The sequence below is a fragment of the Acanthochromis polyacanthus genome, chromosome 6 (assembly GCF_021347895.1).
Source record: "Acanthochromis polyacanthus isolate Apoly-LR-REF ecotype Palm Island chromosome 6, KAUST_Apoly_ChrSc, whole genome shotgun sequence".
In the NCBI taxonomy this organism is placed as follows: Eukaryota; Metazoa; Chordata; class Actinopteri; family Pomacentridae; genus Acanthochromis; species Acanthochromis polyacanthus.
In genome coordinates, this window is record NC_067118.1 from 39,568,998 (window position 1) to 39,587,035 (window position 18,038).

An 18,038-nucleotide genomic window follows, 5' to 3' on the forward strand; every position below is an offset into this window, starting at 1 on the left:
AATAGCATCAAAAAACAATTAAAAAGCACTAAGAAATGCACAGGTCTGAACTCTAATGCATCTGAAGTACTGATATATACGCCAAATTACTATATAACGGAGAAGAAATGATGAAAAAGAAGATCAGATTGAATGCAGGAGCAAAGAAAGCATTCAATACTTGATGAAGATGCTGCAAGTCAACACTAATGAAAACAATAGATCATTTCTTAAAGGTCGTGCTCGAGTTAAAGTGGACCGACTGTTTGGTGAACATTTGGAGCTGCACCACACACTCCCCCGTCGTGCGTCTTCCTTCTTAACCCGCCCTGCTGTTGTGTAGTCGGGGTCCCGGTCCTTCGTCCCCTCAGCTGACCCGGCACAGATTGTGACCTCAAACGCCGTCGGTGCTTCATCATGTCGACATGGGGAGTCGTCGTATGGATGCCGCTCTGCCTCTTTAGTCTGAAACTGTGCTTTGGACATCAAAACAACTCCTCCTGGGTTAATTCATAGCTCTTCTTACCCTGAGGGGTTTCAGCGGCGCTTTTATGTTTCTCTGTTATTTTAGGTGAGCCACATATTGATTTCTAGTCTCTCAGAAGTGTGAAGAGCGGCTGTTTGCTTTTGAATTAATTCATGTGAATTCACTGATCGTGGCTGCTTTTAGTGGGACGAAGGAAAGGGGCTGCAGCTTAAGTGTTAAATTTTAATTTAACCCTTCTGTTGTCCTCATTTATGAAAAAAAGAAATCCAAAAATTCCCCAAACTTCTGAAAATTTGCAAAACCTTCAGGAAGAAAATTTCAATAATTCCTTAAACGTTTCCCTTAGACTTTTTTTTTTTTTTTAAAAAGCATCCAAATGTGGCAATAAAATTCTTGTAAATATTTTCGAAAAATTACTAAAAATCTTCTAAAAAATCCTAAGAATATCGAAAAGGATTACATATACATCAGGAAAACTTCAAATTTTTTCTTTAAGAACGTTCACCAAAAAAATCAACCAAAATCCAGTGAAATTCGATGGATTTTGGTTGATTTTTTTTTTTTTGTGAATGTTCTTTAAAACGTTTTCAACATTTCTTTTTTTCCACCAAAAAATGTTCAAAGATGGACATCAGAAATTTCACTGTGAAAATGTTTTTTTCCCACATTTTCTGACTTTAAAACGGATCAGTTTTGACCCGCATGACGACATGAGAGTTAATAGTTTCTTCTCCGAGTCAAATTTCTTTTCACAGGTTTTGACTTTACATGGTTCTCATTTATCTCCATACTCTTTCCTGGATAGATAATCTCAGTCATGACTAAGGTTTCTTTTCTCCGTTTCAAAGCATCGGTGGAGATAAAATCAGATGACAAGGCCGTTGTTTGTGTAATCTGCCGTCCGGAGTCGTGCTGCTCCCCTCTCTCAGGCCGAGGAGGGAATCGGTGTCAGGTGGATTGTGGAGGAGAGCGGCTGGACGCAGAGCTGCATTGTAACAAACCAAAAGCTGTTTGCTCATTGGCAGCAGCGCCACTGATGCAGGCTGATTTTATCTGTCGCTAGGCAACAGCGTTGAGGGACCTGCCGTTTCCATCGTGTTGCTTATTTATGTGTGAATGTGTGTTTGTGGCAGGGCGAGGTCCGAACACCAAGTGTTCAGATATAGCCCAGCCGTCCCTATGACACTCTGGATGTATTTTCAGAGAACGTCTGCCGGTCGCTCGGCTCAAGTTCCTCGCTCGTCCTTCCTCTGCACTGCCCCTGAGCTCCGTCACACAAACACTAAATAATTCTGACTGGTGTTGTCTGCGATAAATGGGTGTTATCACAAGTTCCCGTGCCAGAAAACATGATCTTGAACAGCAGTGGTGTTCAGCTGCAGCATAATTCAGGTCAGGTTTGCTATTGTGCTGTCTTACATAATTGCCTCTTGTTCCAGCATCGTTATCTGTACGTGCCGTCTCAAAGCAGATGAGATTTATGTTATTAACTAGAGTCGAACAGCATGTCTCTGCCAACATTTTCCCATCCCTCTTTCTAGTTTCCTCTCTCTGTGCTGCTTTTTTGGCTTTTTTTTTTTTGCCTCGTGTTGGTAAGCCGGTGAGCTCCCACGGGAAGAAGAGCTTGAAAGTTGATATTAAAAAGGCCCCTTCCCCCCCGCAGAAGTCTAGATCTTACCGAGCTCCAACATGGCCTGAATGCGGCGTAGAAAGATGCTAATTATTTTCCCAGAGCGATGGCAAAATGAAATACAAAATTCTGCGTTTGGAGGGTCTGATGAGGAGGGTCCGCCCGTTGTGCCGAATGCATGTGGAAGCTCACAGTCCCTGGCCTACTTTCGTATCTCCACAATAATTAAATGTAACAAGCACTTCAGGGCTGCGGCGAAGAAAGGCTTTTTATAGCAGACATGCACGAGGTGCTGATGGGAGCGATTTCTAAAGGTGTGGAAGTCGGCGCTAACGATACTTTAGTATTTTTGTATCAATACACGGTCATGCTTGCTTCAGACTATTGCATTTTGCTCCTCTTTTCTTCAGGAGCTGCTTTTTAATCAAGGCTGTTTCAGAGACAAGAATTAGACTCGCTGTGTGTGCTTTGTTGTGTCATATTCAGACTGTGCTTCCATTATAAAGAAGCAAATATATTTCGGCTTTCAGATGAGTACAAAAGTGATTTTAATACTGAGTTTGTAGCGCTTCCTGTACCCAATTGAAGAGCTAACGCCTGAAGTCAAATTAACCCTCCTGTTGTCCTCATTTACGGGCACTAAAAAATGTTGTTTCCTCATCTGAAAAAAAACCCAAAAATTCAGCAAAAATAATCCCCAAATTTCTGAAAATTTGCCAAACCTTCAGGAAGAAAATTCCAATAATTCCTTCAAAATTTCCCCTGAAAGTTTTATTTAAAAAAATCAACTAACTTTGGCAAGAAAATTCTTGTAAATATTTTCCAAAAATTAGGAAAAATCTTCCAAAAAAATGCTAAAAATATATAAAGTGATTACATATATTTCAGTAAAACTTCTAATATTTTCTTTAAGAACATTCACAAAAAAATCAACCAAAATCCAGCAAATTTCGCTGGATTTTGGTTGATTTTTTTTTTTTTTTTGTGAATGCTCTTCAGAAACATTTTCAACATTTTTTTTTCCACCAAAAAATGTTCAAAGGTGGACATCAGAAATTTCACTGTGAAAATATTTATTTTTTTCTCCACATTTTCAAACTTTAAAACTGGTCGATTTGAACTGGGAGGACGACACGAGCGTTTGTAGTAAACCTAATATTTTCTTTAACCCTTTACGCTTCAGTGCGTCGTAGGTGTACCGCCGGCGGTACACCTACTAATTTGCATAGGAATTTCAAGAATGTCCGACGGCTGCAAACTCGATTATACAAACACTATACGCCGATAGAAAGCTTAGATTCTCATGAATCCGCCGGTATAAACCACTTTCAGATGTGATTACCACAGCGGGTGAGAAAAACACATTTGTCCGACAAAAACAAATATTCATCCATCCGTTCTCTATACACGGCTTCAACGCACACAGCGCGACTCACATTTCCGGGTTCATTATTACACACAGAAAAAAGATTCCACAAAAAACGGCCATAATCCAACCTTTTACATCCAGACAACACAAGCCAGTAAACTATTTTGTCCAAAACATGTCCTGAAGTCGGTATAAAATCCACGAATCGGTCGTTTTCAAGGAAATGCACCTCGCGATGTGCGTCCAATATTCCCTGTATTTTTCGTAATTTTTTTTATTTAAAAATAGAATATTAGCGATTTTTTGTACTGAAAACGGCTGGAATTGACTGAAGCTTAAAGGGTTAAGAACATTCACAAAAAAATCAACCAAAATCCGGCGAATTTCGCCGGATTTTGGTTGATTTTTTTGTGAATGTTCTTAAGAAACATTTCTTTTTTCCCACCAAAAAATGTTCAAAAATTTCCCAAAAATGTTGAAAATGTGGACATCAGAAGTTTCACTGTGAAAATATGTTTTTTTCCCCACATTTTCAAACTTTAAAACGGGTCAGTTTTGACCCGCAGGACGACACGAGGGTTAAAACGAGTTCGAGCTGAAATTGACGCCTGTATGAAAGAACGTTGCTGTAGTTTGGGTTAAACTGAAGAGGAAAATGTATGGTCAATTATGAGAGACTAAAGTGTCTCAGCAGGTGTGGGCCGGTCCAAATGACTTGATGAATCACAGTTGGCAAGACTAATGAACGATTCCTTGTTAAACAAAAGCCAGCTGACAAGGTCCTATTGTGTAGCAGGCTGGATTCATTAGTCGACTCAACCCAGATGAGGCTGTAATTATCGCTTGGTCCTCATTAACTTGGTGAAATTGAACGAGGCACCAAAGGAATGGGCAAAGAAATCAGACTTTGTGTACTATATATCATTTCAGTGCCTTTCTCTTTGTGCTTATTCTTTTTTCCGTCTTCCTCAGCTTATTGAAGTTAATATCATCAGCTACAAACCGGTATTGTGTACTCGCAGACAATCCTAGCCGCCCCTGCAGAGGAGACTGAGTAGTGCTGAGGCTTCAGATCTAAGTGTTATCGTTTCAGAGCAGGAAGCCGCTGTCAGCACCGCACATTGTGCTGCGGCTTCTTCCCCGTCGGGCCGCTGGGATGGCAGGCGGTGGCTTCCCACAACAGGTGAACATGGCAATAGATGAAATTACCTGCATGCACCAAAAGGATTTTCATGGCGGGGCGTTCCCTCTCGGCTTTCTGGTCACAGCTGACAGGATTTACAGGATGCCGACAGACATCTAAGAAGCCCGAGAAAACTTGGCTGGCTTCACACTTTGAACCGAAATTTGTTTTGGATGATCCGATCACAAATCAATAGTCCAAAACAAACAGACGTACAGCCTTCAGACAGGTCTGAGATGCCTGCAGATAGAACAGAGGTGTAGTGCGAATAATAATAATGCTTCTCTGATAGCACAGAACAGCCTTGTTTCTCTGCTTGCAGCACAACAAACAGTCCAGACGTTTTTGGCGTTTCTGAATGTTCCAGTCAAGTTGCAGGACTGAAGCCAAAGTCCTCTTTTCAAATCCAAATCGGGGTGTTTTTCTTGAAAAGCAGGAGTCGTATTATCACACATAGAATGAGTATAAAAGCGGAGAAGGCTGGACTAAAATATACAAATGGAACATGTAAAATTTAATTAACCCTGTGAAACCTACTGTTGCAAAAATACATCAATTTTATTTTTATTAATATTAGTTTTTATCATTTATATCTAAATAGATATATATCTAAATAAAAATATTGATTTGGCTATTTTTTCTATATTCTATATAATATTTATTTTTATTATTATTTTTGATTATTTAGATCTACATAAAAATATATTATTTTTGTATTTTTTTCTATATTTAAGTTTATATATGCATATAAATATATATATAATTACATTTTTAATTGTTTTTTATATCTACATAAGTATATATTAATTTTACTATTTATTCTATATTTGAGATAGAATTTTTAAATTATTGTTTTTATTATTTCTATATAAATATATATATGTTCTATTTGCTCTTTTTTATGTTTAGGTTTTAGGGAGTTAAATTCTATCTGTTCTCTTCAGCATACGTAATAGTATTTAATAGTATTATCTGTATTGTTCCAACACACAGCGTCCCTTCAGCAGAATGGACATCATGATTAAACCGAGTATACAGTGTGTGTGAAATGATAAAAGGCAGATTAAGAGTGGAGTTTTACACCTGAAATCACGAGTCAGTACCAAGTCACACAGAGTTAAAGAGGTTATGGATGCTTCTACTCTTCCTGAAGAACTGGGTGAAGTTGGCAGACGTTTTTGGGGACGGGATCGTGTTGTCGGACCCGACCCCGGATAAGTGGAAGAGGATGGATGGATGGATGGATGGATGGATGGATGGATGGATGGATGGAGCATTTATCTTTTTGTTCAGTGTACATAACGTTAGCTGTGTTTCACAACATTCAGACACGCCTAATAATGATGAAACCAAAGACTCATTTCCCATTAGTCAGAAAAGCAAATATTAGTTTAGTTGGCGAATTGTCTACACGTCGTCTTGTGAAAACACACCTGAAGCCAGATGTTATTTGACTTGTGCATCATGACTGTACGGTGACTGCTGGAGTTCTGCCTCGCTGAAATGATCTGTGGTTTCCCATCACATCCGTTTATGTGCATTCCTTCCTTCTGTCTGTTCTCAGGTGCAGAGGATGTGGTGATGGCGTTCTCACGGTCAGAGACGGAGGATCGACGGCAGTGACCCCGGCCCCCCCACCAACACCCCCGACCCGCCCCCCCGTCCCGCCCTGCACGTGATCCACAACTCCATTAAAACCCCCACAAACACAACACTGATGAGCTCAGGAGAAAGAGGGAAGCCCGGGAGGGACAGAAGAGGACGGGGAGCGGCGGCCGCCTCGCCCACCGCCCGGCCTCTTCCACCCCGACGACTCCTCGCACCAGTCGGCACACCGTTACCTGAGATGCACTCAAGTGGGTCACTGTGGGCTGAAGCCTTGGCGACAGGGCGGTCAGTGAAAACACTCATAGATCGTGTGGATGATGATCAAATCTAGGTTTCTTTTTGTTTTGTTTTTTTTGTGGGGGGGGAGGGAGGTTTCGTGTCGTTTTGTCTGTGTCGAGGCTTTAGGCAGTGTTATGAGTTCCACCTGCTGCTGGAGGAAACTGAAGCAAAGAGAAATATAGTTTTGGTCAAGCAGCGAATGTGTGACGGTTGGTCGTGTTAGAAGAGAGAGAGAGAGAGAGGTTTTAAGTATTTCTGCTTACCCTGAGTGGGCTAAAGTTGTTTTCGGTTTAGCTGTTGTTGCGTTAATGGCTTTTTGTGCTCTGTCCACCGGGGGCCTCATTTATAAAGACATGAAAAAGAAGAAAATGTCGGGATTTGGAGACGTTACCGGTGTCCAAACAGGACCTAAAACCTGCACCGTGAAGACCAAGTAGAAACATAAAATCAAGTTTAGCTGCTTCAAGTCATGTAGAGAAAAATATGAGGAGGTTCAACACAAGTTGTAAGTTGATGCAAGTGTTTGTTAATGTGTTTTTCAAAACTTCTAACACCTCCTGTAGTCATATACAAGTGGAGGGTGGTTTATTTGGCAAGTATTGTAAATTAATAAACACTTACAGCTGTGTACAACCAATTCTGTTGTCTTTTAAATCATGTCTTACATGCTGGGACTCGTACTGCCCATAAATATTTCATAATCCGTCTTAAAATCTAATTTAATATCAGATTAAACCCAGATACCACGCGAATTAAAGCTTCTGCTGATTCTCTCGATCCAGAAATAGGAGCAAAAACAAACAATCGAGTCTAAGAACGACGTAAGTTTTCTACTCCGTGTGATTTGCGTTTTTGCTTCATGTACAAATCCTCCTCCGACGACGACAAGCTGATTGATGTGTGCGTTAGCAGTCGCACCGGGCCTGTCGTTAATCATTCATGTTTAATTACGGGAGTTAACAGGGCGGCGTGACGAGGCTCACGGTTTGATCGATGGGAGTTTCTCTGCAGTATATTTCCAGCGTTTTATAAATGAGGCCCCGCTCGTTCTTCTGCTGCTTTATTTTGACCCGTAGGCTGTTGAGAGCGCAACGAGGGGAAGCGTAACAATTAAAAGACACTACCAGACGTAACACGGGCTGTACGCGTTCTCCCCAAACAAATACCGGCTTTGGGTTCTTGTGACGTGAAAAGCCTTTCTTCTTCTTCTTCTTCTTCTTCTTCTTTTTTTAAATTGTACAGATAGTTGGGAAATAGGAAGATGAATTAAGTGTGCCAATTGTATTTTTTTTTTTTTTTTTTTAATCTGTAAGATAAAAAATTAACCGTTAAGAAAGAGACAAGCTGTAGTTGTAATTTATTGTTTACTGAATCGACACCCTGTTCTTCAAACACGCCATTAAAGACGGAGATGGTGAAAACTCACCACGAGCGACGCTTTAAGTTCGCCCGCAGCGGCTCTGCGTTCACACTAAATCATACGAACTCTAATTTTTAACTACCTGTAGCTGAAGACATGAAGCCAAACATGAGAACTGTGTGCTATTTTCTAACCGTACTGTATCTCTTGCACTATTATCAGTGGGATATTTGCAAAAAATACATTTTGACATGTAGCACAGAGATTCTATGTTTGGTTCAGGGGATTAAAAAAAAAGAAAAACAACTTTGTAATCACATTTTTATTCCTTCGCTGATTGAAAAGAATCCGTGTTAATCGACTCAACTGGAATAGCTCAAATGAATATTTGTTTAACAGCAGACACGTTTTTCTAGTGACATGCTCGATATTAAATGTGTTTTAAGTACGGTTTGTTAACTTGTATAACTTAAAATAATCGTAACGTAATGTTTTGAAGCCAAGCATGTCTGCCTCGTGGTTTACGATGTTAACTCAGTCGAGGATCTTTGAAGCTTCGACCGCAGTGACCATCGTTTGTACATTCTCGACGTTTGTGGAAGCTACTCGCTCTTTTAAAATGTTTCTGAAAAAAAAAAAAATCTTGTTTTTTTTTTTTATGGGTAAGTGTTATCCATTCTATCTTGTTGGCAATAACTTCTATTTGACTGTCCTCAACAATCATCGCAATGTAAAAGGCCAACAGATGTGTCGCTCTGTCCGCCACTGACAAAGAAATTTGTCTGTTTTTTTTATGTTTACTTTTGTTTTTAAAGCATTTTTATGTGTCTATGCATTTGTTTTTTTTTGTTCTTTTGTTTTCTCTTAAAGGTGTCTTACTGTACATTTGACCTATCAGGGTTGTTCTACAGCCTTCGTTCAAGTTGTGAATGAATGTCGGTGTGTGTGAAAGCGTGTGTGTGAGATCATCATTGAACCTGCTACCAGTTTTGGTTTTCAGCATGCTGTTGAGTTGAGACTAGCATCGTGTGTCTTTTTACTGTGATGACCTGACGTTGCCTAATTGTCCTTTTTTCCTCTCTTTTTTTGTGTGTGTGTGTGTGTGTGTGTGTGTGTGTGTGTGTGTGTGTTGGCTTTGTATTTTATTTTCCCTCTCAGTCAACATTGATTAGTTGGTTTTGTTTTGTATGGCTGCTGACCATGTCTTGACTTAATGCTTCCAAATCCTATACCAACTGAACCATTAAAGAACTTTTAAACAGTGTAAAATGTGCTCGCTCTTCTTTTCTCCGTGATAAAAGAGATGAGAAAGCTGCGCCTACAGATGCAGGATGTTCAGATAAGGCTTCATGCCGTGGTCAAAACAGTCATAATAAGGGTCAGTCTGGGCTGTTTTCTTCCTCTTATCATCTGCATATGAACAAGAAAATTGCCCTACTGTTCTGGCTGATAAGTGAAAAATGCAGTTTGTACATAAACACAGGAAGGCAATTTAGATACAATCTAAAATTTAAGATTCGGATCTAAAAAGATTACTTGTTCTGAGGTTTTCAGACGATGCAGATCATAATTGACCCGTTTTAAAGTTTGAAAATGTGGAAAAAATAATGCATTTTCACAGTGAAACTTCTGATGTCCACATTTTCAATATTTTTGGGTGGAAAAAAATGTTTTCTTAAGAACATTCACAAAAAATCAACCAAAATCCAGTGAATTTTGCTGGATTTTGGTTGATTTTTTTTTGTGAACGTTCTTAAAGAAAATATTAAAAGTTTTACTGATATATATGTGTAATCACTTCAGATATTTTTAGGATTTTTTGGGAAGATTTTTACTAATTTTTTTGAAAATATTTACCAGAAAATTCTTGCCAAATTTAAGGGATTTTTTTTTTTAAATAAAGCTTTTAAGGTTAACTTTGAAGGAATTATTGGAATTTTCTTCCTGGAGGTTTTTGCAATTTTTCAGAAATTTGGGGAATTTTTTTTGTTGAATTTTTGGATTTTTTTCAGACATGGAAAGAATATTTTTAGCTGCCTGTAAATTAGGACAACAGGGGGGGTAATAATATATTATCAGAAAATTCAGTGAAAGGAACTACCTGGTTGAGACTCCAAAGCAGTAGGGGGCGCTGTTGTGGCTTAATGCTGGCTGCCAAAAACAGGAAGACACCGTTACCAACTAGCTGCAACAATGGTAGCCATGTTTGCATTTAATTGTTGAGTCAAATTGAATCAAACTTTTGAGAAAAATATGTTAAAATGCTTTCAAAGGAAAGAAAATGAAAATTTGACTTGTTTCCATCGACTTCTTTGGAAGAATAGGCTGTTTAGTGTCGTCAGAAGATGGCAGAATTGACTACGTGGTTCTTATAAATGCAAAGTAGAAGAAGTAAAGGCCACAGAACAAAGCAAACTGTTTGCTAAACACAAAAAACCTCGACTAAAAAGACTAAAAAACAAGCCAAACCAGTCACCGTATAGGAGATGGTGGGAGTTCTTCAAGGACATTTTGCTCAATGAGGTAAGTTTTGATTCTTCTTTCATGTCAGCAGGTATCAGTAGGTTTCATTCAGAGTCTCCATCAGCTCAGATTTATTCAGTCTATGGTCTCTAGAAGCAGCTGATCAGTCATGTGAGCTAAATGCTTCTGCTGAAGCTCTCCATTTTCCAGTCCATTTACATTCCAACCCTCACCTAAGGTCATGAGGTCTGGGTAGTGACCGAAAAAAATGACATCCAAGCAGTCGAAATGGTTTTTCTCTGTAGGGTGGCAGGGCTCAGCCTCACATAGAGGGTCAGGAGTTTGAACTTCCAGAAGTCGCTGCTCCTTTGTGTCGAAAGGATCAGAATGGCTCCTGAGGACTTCCAGTGGAGGTTTTCTGAGCAGAACTCAGTGGAGGGGTTCTAGAGAGCAGTGAAAAAGAATTTGCCCCCTTCACAAATTCTTATTTTTTGCATATTTTCCCCACTTTAATGGCTTTTACCTAATTGCTTAGTTAAGGCCAGTGGGTTTTTTGGACATTCAGTGAATATCGCAGAATAAAAATCACAATGTTATTTTGCAACCCCAGTTAATGTTGCAGTAAAAATGTGCCATTGTGACTGACATATCTTCATCTGTATTTGCTCAGATGTTCTGAATTTTCATGACTTATTGAGCAGTCAAACTGCATGTTCCTGTCGGGTGTTAATTGAGCCAGATGTTTATATTAGGTGCTATTTGGTCACCGGTTTGGAAAAAGGGACTCCGTGTTTTTCTGCTGCTAATGATGAACATCTGCTCACTGTTCCCATGTCTTCGTTCACAGGCGCATAAAAATCCTGCAATTTAGAGGCAACATTCTCTGGGAATAACAAACCATCTGTTGGCCAATTTTGTTTTCTGCGTTCGTGCACCGCTTTTTACTGTAGCTGTCATTTGCACCCATTAAAAGTTCTCTTTCTCACTGGAACAGGGTGAGAATTTATTCTGGTTACTGGAGACAGTTTAAACCAGGGGTGTCAAACTCATCTTAGTTCAGGGTCCACCTTCAGCCAGTTTGATCTCAAGTGAGCCGGACCAAAAAACAACAAAAACTGGACATAATATGACAAAAACGAGACACAAAACAGCACAAGTTAGAAACCAAATAACAAAAAATGAGACAAACAACGCAAAACAAAACAAAAAAAGAGACAAAATATTTGATAAAAAAGTTACAAAGCGACAAAAATGAGACAAGCAAAATGACAAAAACATGAGAAACTACAAAAGTCAGACAAAAATCAACAAAAACTGGACATATCATAAAAATGAGACACAAAACGGCAAAAGTTAGAAACAAAATAACAAAAAATGAGACAAATAACCCAAAACAAAAAAGAGACAAAAATTTGATAAAAAACTTACAAAGTGACAAAAAATGAGACAAATGACAAAAGTCAGACAAAAAACAACAAAAACAAGACAAAATATTACAAAATCGAGACACAAAATGACAAAACGACAATAAACTAGACAAGCCCTCAGTAGAGGGCAGAACCACACTCATGCATGATGCTCTGTATCAATTTTGATCGTCCTACGTATATCCCTTCCTATACAAATGATGCAATATGCAAGAAATGTTCTAAGTGACCCCTGTGACCTTGACCTTGATCTGCAGACCTCTAACTCCACAACTGAGCAGAGGACCTTAGACTGATCTTCAGTGCCAAGTTTGATTACCCTGACTTCAGCACTTGCAGAGATATCGGAACGGACATACACACACACACACCCGCATACATACATACATACTTACCCAGCCAGCCAGATACCGACTCGAATGCAGTAACCCCGCTGACGTACACATCAAGCGGGGTTAAAAATCTAGTTGGCTATTTTACTGTATTATCTAAACAACTTGTCATGGTCTAGGAATTATTTTAACCCTCCTGTTGTCTTCATTTACCCGCACCAAAAAAATATTGTTTCTTTGTCTGAAAAAAATCCAAAAAATCAGCAAAAAAAATTCCCCAAATTTCTAAAAAATTTGCAAAACCTTCAGGAAGAAAATTCCAATAATTCCTTGAAAGTTGTATTTTTTAAAAATTCCCCAAGTTTGGCAAGAAAATTCTTGTAAATATTTTTAAACAATGAGTCAAAATCTTCCCAAAAAATCCTAAAAATATCTAAAATAATTACATATATATCAGTGAAACTCCTGATATTCTCTTTATGAACATTCACAAAAAAATCAACCAAAATCCAGTGAATTTCTTTGAATTTTTGGTTGATTTTTTATGTTTGACATTTCTTTTTTTCCACCAAAAAATGTTCAAAAATTTCCTGAAAATGTTGAAAATGTGGACATCAGAAGTTTCACTGTAAAAATATTTTTTTCTCCACATTTTCAAACTTTAAACCTGGTTAATTTTGACCCACAGGACGACACGAGGGTTAAATTTATAATTGTACAAATTTACAAATTGTTATTTTTACACTTTATGTCCCACGGCCACATTGGACCCTCTGGAGGACCGCTTTTGGCCCACAGGTCACATTTTAACCTCCAGAATTAGACTCAGGTGTGGGGATTATAGGATAGTTTAAAGGATTATTAGACAGGTTTCATAGATTTAACTTTGTCTCCACTTACTTTTTGCATCTATTATCTTTAACACGTCTCTCGTCCACATAGAGGAACCTCAGTGCCCGGCATTCGTTAGACACAAGCTGAAAATGTAGACAAAGTGTGTGAGAGCGGGCCTCCTTCCAACCACATAAGCTCCTCTCCCTCTGTACACGTGAGCCTTGACATTGTGTTTATCTGATGTCAGGCAGATCAGACCCAGAGCTCAGCACACAGCAGCCGGCTGATAAACGCCACCAGCGCTTTCGCATCATGTTATGCAACAGTGTTCGGCGTGCCTGGACAGCAGCGTGCAGCCGCTCTGAAGACAGCCCAACGAGAGGAAAGAGGGCCAAGCTGCACCGCGCGTGATCGCTTTAATCTGTTAACAAGTTCCTCAGTGACATTTTAAATCTGTGTTTTCGGTATCAAGCGCTCTCCTTCACGTGCTGGAGTGCAGCGACTGAAGAAAGCTCAGTATTTCCATGAAGAGGGTAACGACATGACACTTAAACGGCGTGTTCATCTATATTTATAGATAGATGGATAGATGTGAATGTTATAATCTTTATTTCCAGTCAACATGGAAATCTAAGCTTTTTTTCCTGTGATTTTCTACATATTATCTATAATTTAACGTAATGGGGAAAAGAGTTACATATTTCCAGTCCTTAATGAAACTTAAATTAAAAAATTATTGTAAATATTATTAATATAGATAAAAACTCAGACAGAAATATGCACATTTTGACCGTTTGAATCCCTAAAAACAATAAATAAAAAAATAAAAAACTTCTTGCTGCAAGTGTGCCAGAAATAAATATGTCTTAAAAATGGGTTGACAACTGTAAATAATGCTCAAAGACTAAAAAGATATTTGCAAAATAATTATATTTTAAAAGCAGAAATATTTGTTGCCCTATTTTCAACAGTCAACATGTAAATTATTATATTTGTTCTGCTGTTTTACTAGATAATAGCATTAATTAAATTGTATTATTATTATGATTGAACAAAATTGGGAAAATTTGTAGCCAAAAAAACATTTGATGAACTAATTTACTGTTTTTCAATCTTTAAAACACATTTTTTTCTGTCAAATAAATGGAAGTATCTTTGAAATAATAATATTTTTGCTGTTTTACAGCAACGAAAAAATGGCGTCATTGTACAAATAAACATCGTAAAATAAAAATTATAATTTGTAAAAAGAAATTTTAAAAAGTATTTATTTTTGTCCTGTTTTCTTTTAAATAAACACTATAAATTAATAATTCTGCAATTTTACTACTTTTGTACTATCATCTATAATTTAAAATGAAAATGAAAAAAGTAACTTTTTACAGTGTATCCGACCAAACTAATCATCTTAAGAGCAGCACATTGCACAGCACTTAAAATAATCCAACAGCTAACTGAGGAGTTCTGAGGATAAAACGGCCGATCCCTCTGCAGATGTGCAGGTTTGCTTTGAGCCGCCAGAAAAAAGCTTCAGTGCTTCTTTGAGTGGACTGTAAATCTCTTGAACTCTGCTTGGAGGGATGAACATCGCTCTTCTGAAGGTTGTTTCATGTTTCGATGATCGTAGTAGAGAGTTGTCTCAACATGTGGCTCCAAAATGTCCATGCTGCTGAACATAAAGCCTGTCTGTCATTTTCAGACTCAGCAACCATCCGATGCTCCTTCATCCTCTGCAGCACAGAATAGCTGTTGTTTTGCTACTAATTAAAAAATAATAATTACATAAGACACTTTTACTTATCAAATACTAAAAATGCTTTCACTAGCACATACAGTCATGGAAAAAAATATTAGGCCACCCTTGTTTTCTTCAATTTCTTGCTCATTTTAATGCCTGGTACAACTAAAAGTACATTTGTTTGGACAAATATAATGATGGCAACAAAAACAGCTCACAAGAGTTTAATTTAAGAGCTGATATCTGACATTTTTCAACCAGAATCCTTTCAGTTCTTCCATCAATATCCATGGCATTGTTCTGCCAAAACAGCTTTTATGATTCCATGTTTTCTTTTCTGTCTGTTTTAGTCCCATCATCCACACAGGAGTTAGTACTGATTGATAACCATTGTTTCTGATGTCTCTTCATGCTCTCCACCAGCTTCTGATCACAGCAGCCCATTCATGTTGCACTAATTCTAACTAATCTGCTTTGTTTTTGGGCTTGTGGTTCTTCATTTAGCGTTTGATGATTTTCCACAGGTTTTCAGTTGGATTTAGATCTGGTGATTGAGCAGCCAAGACATGGTTCCAGTGTTCTGGTTCTCCATCCAGGCTTTAATTGACCTCGTCTTGTTGGAGAATCCAGTCATTGGAGGCAGGAAAGAGTTTTCCAGCTGATGGAAGAAGAGTAGCCCCAAACATGACCTGGTTTAGTCTCCCTGTTCCATCCAGACTGAAACTACCCCAGACGGTCCCTGATCCACCCCCATGTTTTACTGTAGGGGCAGACAGTCTGGTTTGTAGCTTCTCCAGGCTTCCTCTTAACCAGTACGTTGTCTGTAGTGGGCATCAACTGAAAACTGGATTCATCCCTGAAGAGAACCTTAGTCCAATCATCAACAGTCCAATCCTTGTGATCCCAGCAAAGAGTAACCGGCTTTCCTCTGCCTTTCCTTGATGAAGGGCTTCTTCCTGCCCCGTGGGACTTCAGACCAGCTTCAAGAAGTCGGTTTCCTACTGTCCTTGCTGAACAAGTCCCATTTCTCCACAGTGTTCACTCATTTTTAAGGTCCCTGGAGGTCTGATGACGATTCCTGACAGGAACAGATGAGTGACGGTCATCTGGTGGTAGAAAGATGTTTCCTGACCAGCTATCAGTTTGTTAGAACCATGCTAGTCTTGTTTTTTCTTGGTGTGATGAACGGCTGTCTTGGAGATCTTCAGTTTTTTCTCTACCCGTCTCTCACTAATGCTAATTTCCAGCAGTGCCAAGACGGCTGCCTTTGTGGCTTCACATAATTCTTTAGTTTTAGGGGTTATGTGAGAGCTGACAACTTGTGAGTTGTGCTACAGCTTGAATGTTCTCAGGAAACCACTCTAGGCCTTTACATGTGCTGCTGATGACATGAAATGTCCTTGTATAAACCCTGGAAATACAATGAAACTGAAGGATGTCAAAGAGGACATAAAGTATGATGGAATCAGCTGCATTTTTTGTTGTGTTTGTTGTATTCTTCAGGTAATAGACCTTTAGTGGTAGCAGGCATTAAAATGAACAAGAAATTGAAATAAACAAGGGAGGTCTAATCCTCATTTCCATGACTGTCTGATACCACACAAATAACAAAACAAGAAAAACACATAACATGCACTTCTCTGCAATTTCAAACAGCATTTTCATGCAGAACTTTTCAGTTACGCAAAAATATCCAGAGGGAGAAAGGAAAATGCTTTTTTTTTTCTCATCTTTCTTTCCAACTAATTTAAAAGTTTTGCATGAAAATAGCCGACTCTGTCTTTGTGCATCATCTGTATTTACAGAATCCCGCCACGATTCTCTGCTCGTTTCTTCAGGTTGTGGAGAAAAAGAGTTTATCTCTGAGGGACTCAACATGCAACATTTCAACACGACTGGAAGAATATCATTTGTGGTGTTATGATATTATTTAAGTACATAAAATATATAACTGAGGAAAATAAGCATCAGCATTTTTCTGAGCGAGTGGGCGCTTGGACTCCTGACAACATTTCTAAAATCTCCACAGAGTTTAAAGTCTGCATAATTGAAAGGCAGGCCTTATTTTAGAAAGTTTAAAGCTGCGCTGCTCCCCTGACCGGCTCTAAAATAACTCCACCTCATAAATGAGAGGGGAAGGATTGCACTTTACGGGCCAAATGGATGTGATCAGCTCCACCTTTCATCTTCAAAGCAGCAGAGCGTAAGCGTGGCAGCTCCAGGATCGAGGGAGGCCACTCCTCGTCCCACCTTGTGACTCAACATGTTAAACAAAGCCAGCAGGGATCCAGAAAGGAGGAGGAGGGAGGAGGAGGAAGGAGAGGCACACGTGGAGCAATGCAGCAGCTCGACACAAACCTCTGCAGAAACACTCAACCACCCTGAACCTCATGACTAATAGATGAGATCTGCTCTGTGTTCCTTCAGCATCTGAAACTCTTTTCGTGGAGGAAATTCAGCCCATTTATGCATCAGACGCTCAGCCACTGACTCAGCTTTGATCAGTGCTTTGCTTGTGCGCAATACAACAGTGAAGTACAGGAACTTATATTTGTACACAGAAGGGACAGGGCGAGGCCAGTTTATTTGTGCCGTGCAAAGTGCTTGACTCGACTCGTAAAAGGCGTTTAGAAAAAAGACGCGTCGAGGAGAACGAGGTCACGCAAAAGGCAGCTGAGCATAAAGAGGTTTTTAAAAGATAGAATGAGTTTGATTAACCATTAGAATGAAGATTACTGTGCAGTTACAAAGCAGAGCAAGATTTGAATGAATAACAGCAAATAGAAGAGTCAGTATTTCATAGCGGGACTTTTTGTATCATAGTTGACATTTTTGTTGTTTTCAGGCCTAAAACCAACATGGCCGCCTATAACCAAACACCACATGGTATTTTTACACAAAGATTCTTCTAAATATTATATATACAATTGAGTAAAATTGAAAGTTATTTCTAAAGATATTGTAGTAAACCTGTTGACTACTTTATGTTAAATAAGTCAGAAAGCCTTGGAGTCTGGCCAGTCTTTTCTTCAGGAGGAAATGACATCATGTGGAGCAGGTCATGTGATCTGGAATTAACACACTTCCCTGAGACGTGTTTTTGTAACGGGGAACTTAGTGGAAAGTGATTTCTGGGACACAGATAAAATATGTTATTTTCCAGATAAAATTTGATATATTGCCTAAAAAGAAATGTCTGTCATGATTATCTCAACTTAATAAAAAGAACACAATCAAAATAATTATTAAATAAGCTCATTTTGTTATTGTTTAGCTAATTAGAAGGTGGTTGTAGTTAGATGGTTATTTAGTTGACATTTTAGTGATATCCAGTCATTTTTTTAAATTA

At 38.7% G+C, this 18,038-nt stretch overlaps 1 protein-coding gene across 1 annotated transcript in view; it reads left to right on the forward strand.

Annotated features, from left to right (window-relative positions):
- The window catches only part of ctnnbip1 (catenin, beta interacting protein 1), a 29,796-nt gene extending 20,632 nt beyond the window's left edge, over positions 1-9,164 (forward strand). Inside the window, exon 4 of the mRNA XM_022206811.2 lies at positions 6,213-9,164. Coding sequence (XP_022062503.1) covers positions 6,213-6,271 — 59 coding nt within the window. The 3' untranslated portion in view covers positions 6,272-9,164. The remainder of the gene's footprint in view (positions 1-6,212) is intronic.
- The last annotated feature ends 8,874 nt before the right edge of the window (positions 9,165-18,038 follow it).